General features: G+C 46.0%; 1 protein-coding gene across 4 annotated transcripts in view; it reads left to right on the plus strand.

Annotated features, from left to right (window-relative positions):
- The window catches only part of LOC118380626 (inositol polyphosphate-4-phosphatase type I A-like), a 39,936-nt gene extending 26,173 nt beyond the window's left edge, over positions 1-13,763 (plus strand). The window contains exons 14-24 of one of the 4 annotated variants that reach the window (XM_052489036.1): positions 668-854; positions 2,092-2,310; positions 2,621-2,765; positions 3,318-3,350; positions 3,668-3,840; positions 4,571-4,694; positions 4,773-5,040; positions 5,120-5,217; positions 5,300-5,412; positions 7,508-7,662; positions 8,810-13,763. In XM_052489036.1, the coding sequence (XP_052344996.1) occupies positions 668-854; positions 2,092-2,310; positions 2,621-2,765; positions 3,318-3,350; positions 3,668-3,840; positions 4,571-4,694; positions 4,773-5,040; positions 5,120-5,217; positions 5,300-5,412; positions 7,508-7,662; positions 8,810-8,990 (1,696 nt within the window). In that variant the 3' untranslated portion in view covers positions 8,991-13,763. Of the gene's footprint in view, positions 1-667; positions 855-2,091; positions 2,311-2,620; positions 2,925-3,317; positions 3,351-3,667; positions 3,841-4,570; positions 4,695-4,772; positions 5,041-5,119; positions 5,218-5,299; positions 5,413-7,507; positions 7,663-8,809 lie in introns of all 4 variants that reach the window. The other 3 variants (XM_052489033.1, XM_052489035.1, XM_052489034.1) reach the window with 3 other exon arrangements.
- Positions 13,764-16,867: the final 3,104 nt, after the last annotated feature.

Consider the following 16,867-nt stretch of genomic DNA (forward strand, 5'->3'; position numbering starts at 1 on the left):
GGCATAGAACTACAGAGACCGACAGATCCATAACAATGGCATTGTACATTCTACATCTTCAACAGTCTGCCTCACTCTGAACATCTGTGGTTCTATGTCTAGATAGTGTTGTCTGTGTTCCAGGTGAGGAACAGGCTTGTGCATGCAGATATGGATGCTCACCTCAGTCCCAGACCTGCAGAGTAGAATGTTCTAGCAGAGTTGAATTATTCAGATATGTATTGTATGCAGCCAGGTGTGTAATCTGTCAAGCAGTGTGAGAGAATGTTGCAGAAATACAATCTCCTTCAGTTCAGTTCCCAGAATGCAGTGCACATTCCGTCTCACGTTCCTGTGTGTGCTCTTACCATCTTTGTCTACACATCTGCGTCTACTGTCTGTCTGTACACGTCTACTGTGTCTGTCTGTCTGTCTACTGTCTGTCTGTCTACTGTCTGTCTGTGACTACTGTATCTGTGACTACTGTCTACGTGTCTGTGACTACTGTGTCTGTGACTACGGTCTCTGTGTCTGTGACTACATTCTCTGTGTCTGTGACTACATTCTCTGTGTCTGTGACTACAGTCTCTGTGTCTGTGACTACGGTCTCTGTGTCTGTGAGTACTGTATGAGTGACTCAGGGTAAATGCTGTGTTCTCTTAACACCCCACCCTGTCCGTCCCTGCAGCAGTGCCCTGTCCAGCTGTCAGTCTATAGTGTACATCCCCCAGGACATTGTCCGGGCCAAGGAGATCATCTCCCACATCAACACCCTGAAGACCCAGGTCAGCTACTATGCTGAGAGGCTGTCCCGCGCTGCCAAGGACCGCTCTGCCAACGGTCTGGAGAGGACCCTTGCCATCCTGGCTGATAAGGTGAGGGAAGCCTCTAGCCTAGTACCAGGTCTGTTGGTGAAGGAGAGCCCCTAGCCTGGTACCAGGTCTGTTGGTGAAGGAGAGCCCCTGGCCTGGTACCAGGTCTGTTGGTGTAGGAGAGCCCCTGGCCTGGTACCAGGTCTGTTGGTGAAGGAGAGCCCCTGGCCTGGTACCAGGTCTGTTGGTGAAAGAGAGCCCCTGGCCTGGTACCAGGTCTGTTGGTGTAGGAGAGCCCCTGGCCTGGTACCAGGTCTGTTGGTGTAGGAGAGCCCCTGGCCTGGTACCAGGTCTGTTGGTGAAAGAGAGCCCCTGGCCTGGTACCAGGTCTGTTGGTGTAGGAGAGCCCCTGGCCTGGTACCAGGTCTGTTGGTGTAGGAGAGCCCCTGGCCTGGTACCAGGTCTGTTGGTGAAGGAGAGCCCCTGGCCTGGTACCAGGTCTGTTGGTGAAGGAGAGCCCCTGGCCTGGTACCAGGTCTGTTGGTGAAGGAGAGCCCCTGGCCTGGTACCAGGTCTGTTGGTGAAGGAGAGCCCCTGGCCTGGTACCAGGTCTGTTGGGGAAGGAGAGCCCCTGGCCTGGTACCAGGTCTGTTGGGGAAGGAGAGCCCCTGGCCTGGTACCAGGTCTGTTGGGGAAGGAGAGCCCCTGGCCTGGTACCAGGTCTGTTGGGGAAGGAGAGCCCCTGGCCTGGTACCAGGTCTGTTGGGGAAGGAGAGCCCCTGGCCTGGTACCAGGTCTGTTGGGGAAGGAGAGCCCCTGGCCTGGTACCAGGTCTGTTGGGGAAGGAGAGCCCTGGCCTGGTACCAGGTCTGTTGGGGAAGGAGAGCCCCTGGCCTGGTACCAGGTCTGTTGGGGAAGGAGAGCCCCTGGCCTGGTACCAGGTCTGTTGGGGAAGGAGAGCCCCTGGCCTGGTACCAGGTCTGTTGGGGAAGGAGAGCCCCTGGCCTGGTACCAGGTCTGTTGGGGAAGGAGAGCCCCTGGCCTGGTACCAGGTCTGTTGGGGAAGGAGAGCCCCTGGCCTGGTACCAGGTCTGTTGGGGAAGGAGAGCCCCTGGCCTGGTACCAGGTCTGTTTGCTGTTTTATTGACCTTTGGAGTGTGTCTTCAGTCATAAACCCAAAGAGATGAATAAATAATTTTACCAATTTAATTTGTCATCATGTGGACTGAAGAGAATACAGAACGGCCTCTCTTGCTTAGCTCAATTCCCGCTGTGTGGTTCATATGACCTTTACCCTCAGACTCGCCAGCTGGTGACTGAGTGTGACTGCAAACTGCTGGCCTCGGCCATCCAGGCGCTGAACGCGGCACGTCCTGAGTACATCGCCTCCAAGGCGTCACCCTCTGCCGACGCCACCGATCAAGTAGTCCTGCGCAACGACCAGGACACGCTGCTGGCCAAGTGGAGCGGATGCAACAGCCGGTCCTCGCTGCACGTCGACTGGCACGAGGAGGAGTGGGTAAGGCAAGGGGTCACCAGGGCTCGGGTTCACAGGTCAACTCCAGTTTAGCCTTCGTGGTTTAGGAGCACTTAAATCCAGTTCCAGTATGTAAGGAAGAAAGCAGTGTGTTTACTGGGGGATTTGTTGTGTTTTTGTTTGGTTTGTTGGTCCATCAGATGTCTAGACTGGAACACTAGATTTTATTGGCTTTTGTTTATTCTCTTCTCTTGTCTCTCCTCCCTTCTCCTCTCTTCCACCCTTGTCTCCCTTCCCCTACACTGTACTTCTCTTTTGTGTTCCTCCTCCCCTCTTCATTCCCTCCCCCCAGGAGAAGGTATGGGTAAATGTAGACAAGAGTCTGGAGTGTATCATCAAGCGGGTGGACAAACTCCTTCAGAAGGACCGTCTGCCTGGCAACAGCAGCCAGGGGGACACTACCCCAGGCCACCAGCAGGGCGGCAGCAGTAAGAAAGGTAACCAGAGTACCAGGGCATTCTGGATCAACCCCGACTGCATGACCCAGGAGGAGCCTTCATCATCACTACCTTCCTCCCCATCATCATCCTCCCTCCTGCCTGCTCTCACCCTGAATCTGACTCATGCATGCCCACCCAGCCCTGACAAAACCCCATGTAGGTTTCTTTGCTTTCTTACTTCACTTCACTTGCTTTTTTTGCTTTGTCATGCACATTTGTCCTCTCATCATACTGCTATCATATTCATCATATCTCAACCTATTAGAATTGGTCTACCTTGTTTTTGTGCAGTCTTTTGTTCTTAAACATTCCAAAGATGTACATTTCCTGTGTGTGAATGGTTAATTTTTCTCTGTGTTAGGTAGGTCTGTCAGTGCTTGTTGTATTCTGGAGGCCAGCCAAAGTCCCGTTGCTGTGGCCTCCTATGTGCCAGCTCAGCCTACGTACTGTAGCCATCTAGCTTATTATGTGCTTACTGTACTGTGTGCTGTCTGCCATGTTGCTGGTGGTGCTCCCTAACTATGCATGTGGCACCTCCACTCCTTCCAGATGGCAGCCCCAGTGGCGAGGAGGCTTTCCCAGGTAAGAGCTCTGTCCTCTCCCCAGCTTCTGTCCCCCTGTCTCTCTGACTGCTTCTAGCTGCAGCCCAGCTCAGTGCCACTGCTTCGTCTAGCTCTATATATCACACCGTCTGTATGACACCTCTGTTTCTAGTACCTTATCAGAGATGAAGGACTTAAAGGCCAATGTGTTGTCACATGTTATTGTCTCACATTATATGAAGGAGTTGCAGCAGCAGTTTAAGGGTCTTTCAGGATGCTTTCAATGCAGAAGTGTACATAGTGTGTGTTACTGTGTGTGCGTATGTTACTGTTTTTGTTACTGTGTGTCTGGCCCAGGGGAGTGGAGCGAGGCCCTGTACCCTCTCCTCACCACGCTGACAGAGTGTGTGGCTATGATGAGCGACAAGGCTAAGAGCTCCATGGTGTTCCTGTTGATGCAGGACAGTGCTCCTACCATCGCCATGGACCTCTCCCTGCAGTACAGACGAGACGTGGTCTTCTGCCAGACGGTCAGCACAGGACACATCCACACATACTGACGTGCGCACACACGCAGATGCATACACGTATGTGCACCCATTAGCAAACACACATGTGCGCATACAGACAGACACACAAGCAGTGAGGTAGAATGTGTGTAAATAAATAATGTATGTGACATTGAAGTGAATGTTGATCGTTAATATTGACTGAGTATACCAAAAATTAGAAACAATTCCTAATATTGAGTTGCACCCCCCCCCTTTGCCTTCATAACATCCTCAATTCGTCAGGGCATGGACCTCAAGGTGTCGAAAGCGTTCCACAGGGATGCTGGCCCGTGTTGACTCCAACACTTCCCACAGTTGTCAAGTAGGCTGTATGGCCTTTGGGTGGTGGACCATTCTTGATACACACGGGAAACTGTTGAATGTGAAAATCCCAGCAGCGTTGCAGTTCTTGACACACTCAAACCGATATGCCTGACACCTACTACCTTACCCTGTTCAAAGGCACTTCAGTGTTATGTCTCGCCCATCCACCCTCTGAATGGCACACATACACAATCCATGTCCCAATGCTTAAAAATCCTTCTTTAAACTGTCTCCTCCCCTTCATCTACACTGATTGAATTGGATTTAACAAGTGATCAATAAGGGATCATAGTTTTCACCTGGATTTACCTGGTCAGTGTCATGGAAAGAGCAGGTGTTCCTAATGTTTTGTATACTCAGTGTTAATGTTAATATCTGTCTCCAGCTCACTGCCCTCATCTGTGGCTTCATCATCAAGCTGAGGAACTGTCTCCGTGACGATGGCTTCCTCAGGCAGCTCTACACCATCGGCCTGCTGGCCCAGTTTGAGTCTCTGCTCAGCACCTACGGTAAAGTACACTCTCCTCTCTCATTCTCTCTCTCTGTTTAATGATTGTTCACTCTCTCACATACCTCCCACCTCCCAGGCGAGGAGCTGTCCATGTTGGAGGACATGTCGGTTGGCATCATGGACCTACGAAACGTTACCTTCAAGGTGACCCAGGCAACGTCCAGCTCCTCCCCCGACATGCTGCCAGTCATCACTGGCAACCGGGACGGCTTCAACGTCCGCATCCCGTTGCCGGAGACCATGTTTGACGCGTTGCCGCGGGAGATCCAGAACGGCATGCTGCTGCGCGTCCAGCCGGTGCTCTTCAACGTGGGAATCAACGAACAGCAGACCCTGGCAGAGAAGTGAGCGGGGGGAGGAATGATGGAGGGATGAAGAGTGGTGATGTCCCTGTATTGTTGACATGTCTCCTGTTTGTGACAGGTTTGGAGACACGTCTCTGCAGGAGATCATTAACCTAGAGAGTCTGGCCAGACTTAACTCCTACTATCAACAGTTCAAGGAGGTTTTACCTGAGGACTGTAAGTCACCATGAAGTAAATGGCCCTATATGGAGAATATTGTTAAGATGTAGCCTATAACACCCCCCTCTCCTGGTCTCAGGCCTGCCCAGGTCCCGTTCCCAGACGTGTCTACCAGAGCTGCTGAGGTTCCTGGGACAGAACGTCCATGCCAGGAAGAACAAGAACGTAGACATCCTGTGGCAGGCAGCAGAGGTGGGCCCATTTTTCCGCTGCAGGGCCATGAATTAATTATTGGAGATGATCCTTTCGAGTCCAGTCCATTTCCTTCTGTATGGATGTTACTAATGAGGGTCCAGTCTATTTCCTTCTGTATGGATGTTACTAATGAGGGTCCAGTCCATTTCCTTCTGTATGGATGTTACTAATGAGGGTCCAGTCCATTTCCTTCTGTATGGATGTTACTAATGAGGGTCCAGTCCATTTCCTTCTGTATGGATGTTACTAATGAGAGTCCAGTCCATTTCCTTCTGTATGGATGTTACTAATGAGGGTCCAGTCCATTTCCTTCTGTATGGATATTACTAATGAGAGTCCAGTCAATTTCCTTCTGTATGGATGTTACTAATGAGAGTCCAGTCCATTTCCTTCTGTATGGATGTTACTAATGAGGGTCCAGTCCATTTCCTTCTGTATGGATGTTACTAATGAGGGTCCAGTCCATTTCCTTCTGTATGGATGTTACTAATGAGGGTCCAGTCCATTTCCTTCTGTATGGATGTTACTAATGAGGGTCCAGTCCATTTCCTTCTGTATGCATGTTACTAATGAGAGTCCAGTCTATTTCCTTCTGTATGGATGTTACTAATGAGGGTCCAGTCCATTTCCTTCTGTATGGATATTACTAATGAGGGTCCAGTCCATTTCCTTCTGTATGGATGTTACTAATGAGGGTCCAGTCCATTTCCTTCTGTATGGATGTTACTAATGAGGGTCCAGTCCATTTCCTTCTGTATGGATATTACTAATGAGGGTCCAGTCCATTTCCTTCTGTATGGATGTTACCAATGAGGGTCCAGTCCATTACCTTCTGTATGGATGTTACCAATGAGGGTCCAGTCCATTTCCTTCTGTATGGATGTTACTAATGAGGGTCCAGTCCATTTCCTTCTGTATGGATGTTACTAATGAGGGTCCAGTCCATTTCCTTCTGTATGGATGTTACTAATGAGGGTCCAGTCCATTTCCTTCTGTATGGATGTTACTAATGAGGGTCCAGTCCATTTCCTTCTGTATGGATGTTACCAATGAGGGTCCAGTCCATTACCTTCTGTATGGATGTTACCAATGAGGGTCCAGTCCATTTCCTTCTGTATGGATGTTACTAATGAGGGTCCAGTCCATTTCCTTCTGTATGGATGTTACTAATGAGGGTCCAGTCCATTTCCTTCTGTATGGATGTTACTAATGAGGGTCCAGTCCATTTCCTTCTGTATGGATGTTACTAATGAGGGTCCAGTCCATTTCCTTCTGTATGGATGTTACTAATGAGGGTCCATTCCATTTCCTTCTGTATGGATGTTACTAATGAGAGTCCAGTCCATTTCCTTCTGTATGGATGTTACTAATGAGGGTCCAGTCCATTTCCTTCTGTATGGATATTACTAATGAGGGTCCAGTCCATTTCCTTCTGTATGGATGTTACCAATGAGGGTCCAGTCCATTACCTTCTGTATGGATGTTACCAATGAGGGTCCAGTCCATTTCCTTCTGTATGGATGTTACTAATGAGGGTCCAGTCCATTTCCTTCTGTATGGATGTTACTAATGAGGGTCCAGTCCATTTCCTTCTGTATGGATGTTACTAATGAGGGTCCAGTCCATTTCCTTCTGTATGGATGTTACTAATGAGGGTCCAGTCCATTTCCTTCTGTATGGATGTTACTAATGAGGGTCCAGTCCATTTCCTTCTGTATGGATGTTACCAATGAGGGTCCAGTCCATTACCTTCTGTATGGATGTTACCAATGAGGGTCCAGTCCATTTCCTTCTGTATGGATGTTACTAATGAGGGTCCAGTCCATTTCCTTCTGTATGGATGTTACTAATGAGGGTCCAGTCCATTTCCTTCTGTATGGATGTTACTAATGAGGGTCCAGTCCATTTCCTTCTGTATGGATGTTACTAATGAGGGTCCAGCCCATTTCCTTCTGTATGGATGTTGCTAATGAGGGTCCAGTCCATTTCCTTCTGTATGGATGTTACTAATGAGGGTCCAGAGCAGGCCTGAATAATAATTCTGTAGTGAGCAGCCTGCTGTCTATCATTTCCTGGTATCTCTCCTCCCCAGATCTGTCGTCGTCTGAACGGTGTGCGTTTCACCAGCTGTAAGAGTGCTAAGGACCGCACGGCCATGTCCGTCACCCTGGAGCAGTGTCTGATCCTACAGCACGAACATGGCATGGCCCCACAGGTCTTCTCCCAGGCCCTCGACTGCATGCGCAGGTAGGTGTTCAGCCCACTGCCTGAACTAAAATGAAACACACATTGCTTGCTCCATATGCTGGGATTGTGCCAACTACAAGGTCTCTCCCCCATTTAAAAATAATAAAATATATAAAAGTTATATTTTAATTCTCTGTAATTTAGCATTGGTTCCTCACGCAGCATCTGCTTGACAGTCTGTCCAGCCAGTTTGTGGAGAATGCTCCCCCATGATGACAGAGCTCGCTTTCCATACCCCCCCCATCATCCCCCTATCCAGCTCTCCTCCAACCCCATCCCCCTGTTCTCTGACACTGCTTGCTGAGAAGATGAAGGGCTAGATGAAGTGGAGGAGGGTAGAAGGAGCAGAAACCTTGTGTAAGGATGTGACGACTCCCAGAACAGGAGCCCTGTAGGGTACAGTAGGTTATGTGAAAGATCTGTTGGGTAGTAATGCCATGCTGTCCTGCAGCTCCCTGCATGGTCTCTCACTCCTCTCTTCACCTGCCCACTTCCTGTTCCTATTTGGTATGGGGAATTTTAAGTGCATGGCTTGAGGCTGGCATACCCACCCCACCTGCTATTCAGGAAGTGAATCCAAATTCAATGACTTGACTGAAATGAAATGGATTGGAGCACAACCCCCCTCCCCATATCTGTTGTCTGTGGTATGAACATGGAGAATCATCACTGCCTTCTCTTCTTACCTCTTGATTGTTTCTTTCCAAAGATGCAGAACATTTCTCTTAATTTTCTCCTTTCTCTCTTTCTCTTCCTCTTTTATGACAATGTATTTGTCTAACATTTCCCTTTTTTTTTGGTATCCATTTTTAATTTGGGGTGTTTCTTGTTTGGGATTTGTTTTCTGGCTGAATGGGTCTTTTCACGTTCCATTCCACTGGCTGTGGCCCTAACCTTAATGTTATCACACCCCACCTGCACCATCACTGGTATCTCTTTGTTATCCATGGCTGATCATGGCCACCACATATCATTCATATTGTGTATTATCATCTCCTCCACTCTTATTGGCCACTTCATCCCTGTCCCAATGCACGTGTCCTATCTATCTTTCTATCCATCCATCCATCCATCCATCCGTCCATCCATCCATGCCACCTGTACTTTTTGTCCCCGGCTTCTCCTCCCTCCCTCCCCCTCTCCGCAGCATTGGGACCAGGGAGGGGGTCACCCAGAAGAACCTGAGTGGCCTGTTGCCTGTGCGGGATTTCAGGCTGGACCCCAGCCTGCTGTACTCCCTGCCCCTGCTGGCCCTCAGCCCCAACCTGCTGGTCGTCTGGCTGTTCCTCAGCGTCGCCTACTTCCTGGCCAAGCTCCGCTGCAGCTGAAGGCACAGCCCCTCTGCCACCCAGCCCCACCTACTCTCGACCTCTACTCACCTCTTCTCTCTGCCCGTTCCCCCCAGTGTGTCAGTCAGTCAGTCGGTCAGGAAGAAAGGCAAAAAGTTAGTTCGTCAGTCAAGGAGGAAGATAAGGAGTCAGTCTGTCCGGAGCTCAGCCTTGAGAACCCTCTGATTGGCCGAGGGCAGACCGTGTGTACCGGACTGGACTTTATGTGCGTCACTCGGCTAAACTGCCAGCTGTTCCACCTAATGGGCAGCCAGCACTCCTCCCGCCCTGCTCTCTGTCCTAACCAATCCAGTCAGCGCAGGAGGCTGGTCTAAAGGTCTATGTGCAGTACAGTATGAGACTGTTACTGTCAATGTCCTGACATATTTCTCAGTTTAACACCCATTGTTTTACAACAATCAAATACAAACTGAGAGTATGGAGAGAAACTTTGAAATATAGCCGGTAAGAAGTTTTAGCTGAATTTAATGGAAGTTTTTTTGTCCTAGTTGTCCTTGAGTATTTATAATGCCGCTTCCCAACTCATGACATGATTATAACCATGCTATTATTATATGATGCCATGGATCCTTTGGTTCTGCACAGAGCTTATTTTCAGTCATGCAAATGTTCTGGCTTGCTTGACGTTTACGTCTTCCATAAGGTTTGCATACAGCATAAGCCAAGGGATGGCTTGGCCATGCAATATCAAGCTGATGTTGTTTTGATCTGGTGGCCATTTTGTTGTTGTTCCTCAGGCCTTCCTACTCTTATTACAGCAGGAGAGACTTGTGTCCGCTTTCACTTTAAACCAATGCACTTTTCTATCAACGTTGTCATCTTAATGAAGGTTATTCGCTTGTCTTGCCAATTGACACAGTTTCATCTTGGTCGGAGCAATTTGAATTGGCTAAATCTGGGAATTTATTATATTTCAGGGGAGCTTTGTTGTCTTGTTGGATTATGCAGTGTAGTTTTCCCAAAGTGTTTATTTTTTAGTTGATATAAGATTTCATGCCTGTACCAAGTTTCCTATTTACTATAGAGTTTGTATATATGAATTAGTTCTTTGTTTGAGAACCTATAAGGGTTGCAGTTCTATGGAAATAACAGAGAAGATGAAGAGAATGTACATGGGCAAACCTCAAATGGCTCCCTACCACCAAATGATGCACTACCTCTGACCAGTAGTGCACTAAATATAGGGGATGATTTGAGACACAGCCCATGCTTGTTGTGCCAAATGTTTTAGCCAGGTCTCAGATGGTAGATGCAGGTCTTGGATCTTTATTCCAGGTCAAAGTATTACTTCCAGATCTCCCAGCAGCCCAAATCCACCCCGCTTCCACAGAGAAGTGCCCTAGAAAGGGTGATTTGATATCAGACACTTTGGGTTACTTCCAAGCCTTGCACTCTGGACTTCCTGGTGTCTGCCGAGAGAGTCCACACACCATTATCATATACAGTAGTTGCTATCTAGTCCCATAAAAACATGATTTTTATCTAATGGTATATGTACTCATTAATATGTAGACTAGTGGTATTATCGTTTTCCAGCCCCATAGCCTCTCTCCATTTGAATCAGTATAATACCTGTCTTCAGTGTTACGTCCCAAGACGGCCACACTCAATCCAATTTAAAGTGACCTACTAAAGAAATGGACCATCCGTCCCAAAATAGCCTCCTCTGTGAGATTGTCACGCTTGTATTATATCCCCTCCACCCCTCATTTCCAACTCCTCGACCCCCACAATGGAAAACTGGAGGGATTATTTTGTCCTTGTTGGTTGAGCTTTATGCAAGCTTTTTATAGGCCTCTCACCTGTGTGACTGGTATGAGAGCTAGGCTGGGTTTAATGGTGTATTTAGGTTAGTTCATTGGTTTGGTTTTGAATATTCAGAGGTTTATTATTTTTACTGATTTTGTGCAATGTTACTGTTTTACATTTCCGACAAATACGTACATGCAGTATTCTCAGTATTCTACAGTATTTACTTTTTCAATCTTGTAAATCCATATTGTAAATAATAGAAATGTATAAAATCAGATCATCTATTGATAAGTATGCTGGTGTAGAACTACCTCTATTGTCCCATGAAAACACCATCTGACTGTCAGCCAGGGGAGAGAGCCGAGGGACAGCCAGGGGAGAGAGCCGAGGGACAGCCAGGGGAGAGAGCCGAGGGACAGCCAGGGGAGAGAGCCGAGGGACAGCCAGGGGAGAGAGCCGAGGGACAGCCAGGGGAGAGAGCCGAGGGACAGCCAGGGGAGAGAGCCGAGGGACAGCCAGGGGAAAATGTGCTCCATGAGAGCAGCACCCAAGTTCTGTCCCAAATGGCACACTATTCCCTATGTAGTGCCCTATAGGTCCTGGTCAAAGTAGTGTACTATATAGGGAATAGGGCTCTGTTTAAGACGCAACCCCAGTATGTACAATGTTAGGATGGCGTTTGCCTCAACCAAATGTGAAATAGCTTGCCCTGCTGGTTGGTAATGATACTACAGACGCTTGTCACCCAGTAAGTCTTATGAAAAGATTTGGATTGCTCCGTTCTGGGGATACATGCAATTAGGAGCCCATTCTAAAGTTGTAGAGAATTGCAGAATGTGCTGGTGGCAGTTGGTTCTGCTGGTGTATTTAATTCCGATGAAGAAACCCACTGCGTTAAAAAATGTTGTAACCATAGTGATGCTAAATCCAGGAATATTCCAACTAAAACCAAGTTCTTGACTCAATTCTCAAGTTTTATTTTTCTGTTTCTCTTGAATTCCTTAGTGCTTTTGACTATAGAGAATATATTTATATTGCGTTGCATTATATTTTCATGCTTGTATGTCTAAATGCTCATGTTTGCTAAATATATGTAGTCTTATGGAAAGTTTGATGTGATTACATCATCATCATGCAGGTGTCACTTTATAATGAGAGGGAGAAATTCTAGTTGCTGTTCCAGATATCTTTGTATTGAACCTTGTCTGGTACATTGCCAAGTTCCAACCCAATATCAGGGTTGCTTGGATAACCATTTATGAGTATGCTCTGAAATACTATCCTTTCTCCCTTTCTCTCTGAAGTGGTATGCGTTTCTCTCTGCTTCTCTCTGAAATAGTTTGTATTTCTCCCTTTCTCTCTGAAATGGTATGCGTTTCTCCCTTTCTCTCTGCTTCTCTCTGAAATAGTTTGCCTTTCTCCCTTTCTCTCTGAAATGGTATGCGTTTCTCCTTTTCTCTCTGAAATAGTTTGTATTTCTCCCTTTCTCTGAAATGGTATGCGTTTCTCTCTGAAATGGTATGCGTTTCTCCTTTTCTCTCTGAAATAGTATTGGTTTCTCCTTTTCTCTCTGAAATGGTATGCGTTTCTCTCTGAAATGGTATGCGTTTCTCCTTTTCTCTCTGAAATGGTATGCTTTTCTCTCTGAAATAGTATTGGTTTCTCCTTTTCTCTCTGAAATAGTATTGGTTTCTCCTTTTCTCTCTGAAATGGTATGCGTTTCTCCTTTTCTCTCTGAAATAGTATTGGTTTCTCCTTTTCTCTCTGAAATGGTATGCGTTTCTCCTTTTCTCTCTGAAATGGTATGCGTTTCTCCTTTTCTCTCTGAAATGGTATGCGTTTCTCCTTTTCTCTCTGAAATGGTATGCGTTTCTCCTTTTCTCTCTGAAATGGTATGCGTTTCTCCTTTTCTCTCTGAAATGGTATGCGTTTCTCCTTTTCTCTCTGAAATGGTATGCGTTTCTCTCTGAAATGGTATGCGTTTCTCTCTGAAATGGTATGCGTTTCTCTCTGAAATGGTATGCGTTTCTCTCTGAAATGGTATGCGTTTCTCTCTGAAATGGTATGCGTTTCTCTCTGAAATGGTATGCGTTTCTCTCTGAAATGGTATGCGTTTCTCTCTGAAATGGTATGCTTTTCTCTCTGAAATGGTATGCTTTTCTCTCTGAAATGGTATGCTTTTCTCTCTGAAATGGTATGCTTTTCTCTCTGAAATGGTATGCGTTTCTCCTTTTCTCTCTGCTTCTCTCTGAAATAGTAGACTTTTCTCCCCTTCTCTCTGAAATAGTAGACTTTTCTCCCCTTCTCTCTGCTTCTCTCTGAAATAGTAGACTTTTCTCCCCTTCTCTCTGAAATAGTAGACTTTTCTCCCCTTCTCTCTGCTTCTCTCTGAAATAGTAGACTTTTCTCCCCTTCTCTCTGCTTCTCTGTGGAATAGTAGACTTTTCTCCCCTTCTCTCTAATGCTTCTCTCTGGAAAGTGCAATAGTAGTCAATTAGTCAGCAGCCCAAAGAATCAGCTTTAATGTTATATAATAAACGTCATGCAATAAACGTCATGCCAAATGTACCAGAGGAGAAGGTGTATACTTCACTATAGAGTATTTGAATAGTTTTGTTTGTTTTCCCTGGAATGGAACTGTTGCATTGAAATTAGAATGTAGAACATTTAAGTCTGTGCGTTTTGCTATTGCTCTTGTTTCACTTTCTGTGGTGCTCGTAACTCTATCTAGAAAGCAGGTCTTCTGTACACAGTATTAGTGTTCTGTACCGCTCCCTCCAACAACATCCCCATATTCCCTGGGACAATCCGTCCGTTCGCTTTAGCTTTGCCCACATGTTACTTTGACAGTGGCGTCAATGTGTTGGTTGGTTTTTGGGTTTCGCATTGTCTTTTAACACGAGCCCTGTTTTGTTTTCTTCACTTTGCTGTCATCCTCTCTATCTGTGCTTGCCCTCCCTCCCTCTCCCCTCCCTCTCCCCCTCCATCTATCCCCTCCCCCCTCCCTCTCCCCCTCCCTCTCCCCCTCCCCCTCCCTCTCCCCCTCCCTCTCCCCCTCCCCCTCCCCTCCCTCTTCCCCCCCCCCCCCTCCCTCCCTCCTCCTTTTTCCCAGTGAGGGCTGCAGACGGGAGAATACCATGAAGAACGTGGGATGTCGCAAGTATGCTTTTAACTGTCTGCAGCTCAAGGCCTTCCCCAAACATTACAAGCCCCCCGACGGAACGTTTGGGAAGGTTGACACATGATTTGGATCATATTCTATTGTAATAGGGACAGCAGCAACAATGGCAGCATTAAAAAAATGAATCAATGGTTAGATGGTCTTCAACCTACGGTAGTTGCGGATGTCTTGTGGTAAATGCCTGTGCACTGAATCGATGCATATTTTCCATTTCAAAGATGAATATCAAAACCTATGGAATGGGGAAAATGCCAAACCACTACTGGTTGAGAAACGATATACCATTTATTCAGACCTCACATGCATACCTTTCTAGATTGTTCTGAAGTTGTAGATGAGTCAGGTGGGACTAGTGACAACACTGTCTGGTTACATCACATTTTTAGAGTAGTCAAGATACAGCAAGGAGGTCGTTTTCCTGAAAAGACGGTCACTGATTCTTTACCATTATACACAGTGATGACGTTTAGTTCTTTTCAGAGCCTCAGGCCATCTATAGGTCACCAAACGTTCATCCTAGGACGATGCTACGTCATGCTGACTATGTTCAAAGTTGTGTCTCTCAACCCATAGTTAACATGTAAACTGGGATTCGTACATTTTGTTGGCGTCATTGGCCAGAGCCTATGCATTTCAGAGTTCTTATTTAGGGAGTGTTTTACGTATGAACTACACATTGTGGAAGTCGAGCTAGTCTGACGGACTTGATGAAGGTTCCTTCCCCACGTGGATTTAGCAGTACTCTAATCCTGTAGAGCAGGGGATCTTTCAATGGTTTCAGCTCCAGAACTAAATAAGAAATTGACCATCCTCCTGTGACCCAAATGGTTCACCAGTGACCCAAATGAAGACGAAATCGTGCGCGATTAAAGATGTATTCTCATAACTCACGACCCACCTCTTGCATGCCCAGGGCCCACTTTGGAACCCGACCCATAGTTTAAGAAACCCTGTAGAGAGACGTCCCACCGACTGCAATGGCAACCCAAGACCAACCAGAGCTTTCAGTGTCTGACGCATCCCTCACCTATGTCCTGTTTCCCTTTTCATATCTGTAAAGCCTGCGTTTAACTTCTTTGCCAAATGAAGGGTTGTGATTGTGAATGGGTTTAGCTGTGTGGCATTATCTGGCAGCTCACTGTGAAGACTTAGCACTGTCTTAAAGGGATAGTTTGGGATTTTGGCACGAGTTCACCCGGGAGTCGGGTGAAGTTAGCTGTAGTTTTGCGAGCCAATGCTAACTAGCTTAGCACAAAGAGGGCCTCATTGCCAAAATCCTGAACTATTCCTTTAGACTTAAAGAGGAATATGAAAAAAGCTATGAATGTTCTAGAAAGATCCAATTTCTGGAAAAAGTTTGGTTTGAGGGTAATAAATGAAACATAACACATTATAAGATTGACTTGTTAAGGAAATGGAGTAGATTATTTTCTGTTCTAATGTTGAACCAAGTAAAGGCCAGTAGGAAACCATTTAAACACCCAAGTAGTACTTTTCTTTAAGGTCATTTCCTGCATTTGTTGCACTGTTATTTTAGGATTGCCTTGTTGGCAGGCGTTGTTGACCAGGGTAAAATAGTCAGTAGAATGTTATCGGTATGGGAGTTACATTGTACGTTAATCTGGAAACTGTGCTGCTCAACAACAACATATTTGTCATGTCTATTTTCACCACCAAGCGGCAATGTCGACTTTCTGTTTTACAACATTTAATGAGATTGCAATTTGATACACAATTGAGCCAAATGAGTTATGTGTGTGTGTATGTAGCAAAGCTTCACATATGTTTGCTTTTCAACAGGCACTTCTGTACGACACACGACCTATAAACTCAACTGAGATGCAGTTTGTGTACATTTAGTGTATTGTTTACTCGTGTCTTTCATGCTCATAAATATTTTTAGTATTATTGGAAACATTTTACTATCTGCAGACTTTATTTTGCATTTATGTACTATACTATAGGGTATAATTCAATAAGCGTTGGGATTGGATTTGTATTTCTTTCTATCGTAATGAGCATATCTTGTATCCTGCACAAAGAGGATATCTGTATAGGCCTGACTGTTGCTTTAGGTGAAGCTTTCATCAATATCTGACGCTAATAAAAGAATGTTCAACGTCTTTGTTTTGTCTTTGTAATGGGAGACTTGAAAGTTTACATCAAGATGTTGCAAGTAGGAATGTTCCGTTCTTCTCATTGCAATTCATTGTATTCCAGAATCTTATCTGGGTGACTCCAGCTGGAGTGAAATGTCATCGAGCCAGGTCACAGCCACAGTAAAACAAAAGACCTTGTGTCTGTTTACTAGGATTTGTTTTTGTTCTCTGCAAGATGCCACTTGTTATACAGTAGCAAAGCTGTAGAGATATGATGCCAGTTATAATGTCTGTGGTGATGTACTCCTAGTCACAACTAGAAAGAAACAAGGTTCAACACATTTTGATTCCTAAAATACAGTGCTGCTTGAAGACGATGGCAGCCCCATTGGCATATGGCACACTGGAGATCAGCGTCTCGTTTCCAGAGGTGGAGGTAAATTGGGTTTATTTTTCACTTCTCTTTTTACAAAGGAGTGCCGGGTCCGTAGTGGTCACGCAGAGTGAATGCAAATCTACTCAGCTTTTAGCTCCATTTGTAATCCTGTATTATTTTGATTTAATCATTAATATTGGACGCACTTTATTTTGACTAAAACATCTCTGGAATATATAGATCATATTTTCTTCCACTGTTCAGGATACCTCCAAAGATTTGGTGTTTTAATACGTTTGACTGAGTTAGGAAAATGTCTTGGAGAACTACAGTCTGCTATGAATACAGCCTTGGCAGACATAAGCAGACCACCACCGTGGTCTATTACTCTCGATCACACTCCAGTCCAGACGGTGGCAGTAATGCACTCAACATCTGGTTTGCACAC

The sequence above is a fragment of the Oncorhynchus keta genome, chromosome 30 (genome assembly GCF_023373465.1).
Source record: "Oncorhynchus keta strain PuntledgeMale-10-30-2019 chromosome 30, Oket_V2, whole genome shotgun sequence".
NCBI classification, from domain to species: Eukaryota; Metazoa; Chordata; class Actinopteri; order Salmoniformes; family Salmonidae; genus Oncorhynchus; species Oncorhynchus keta.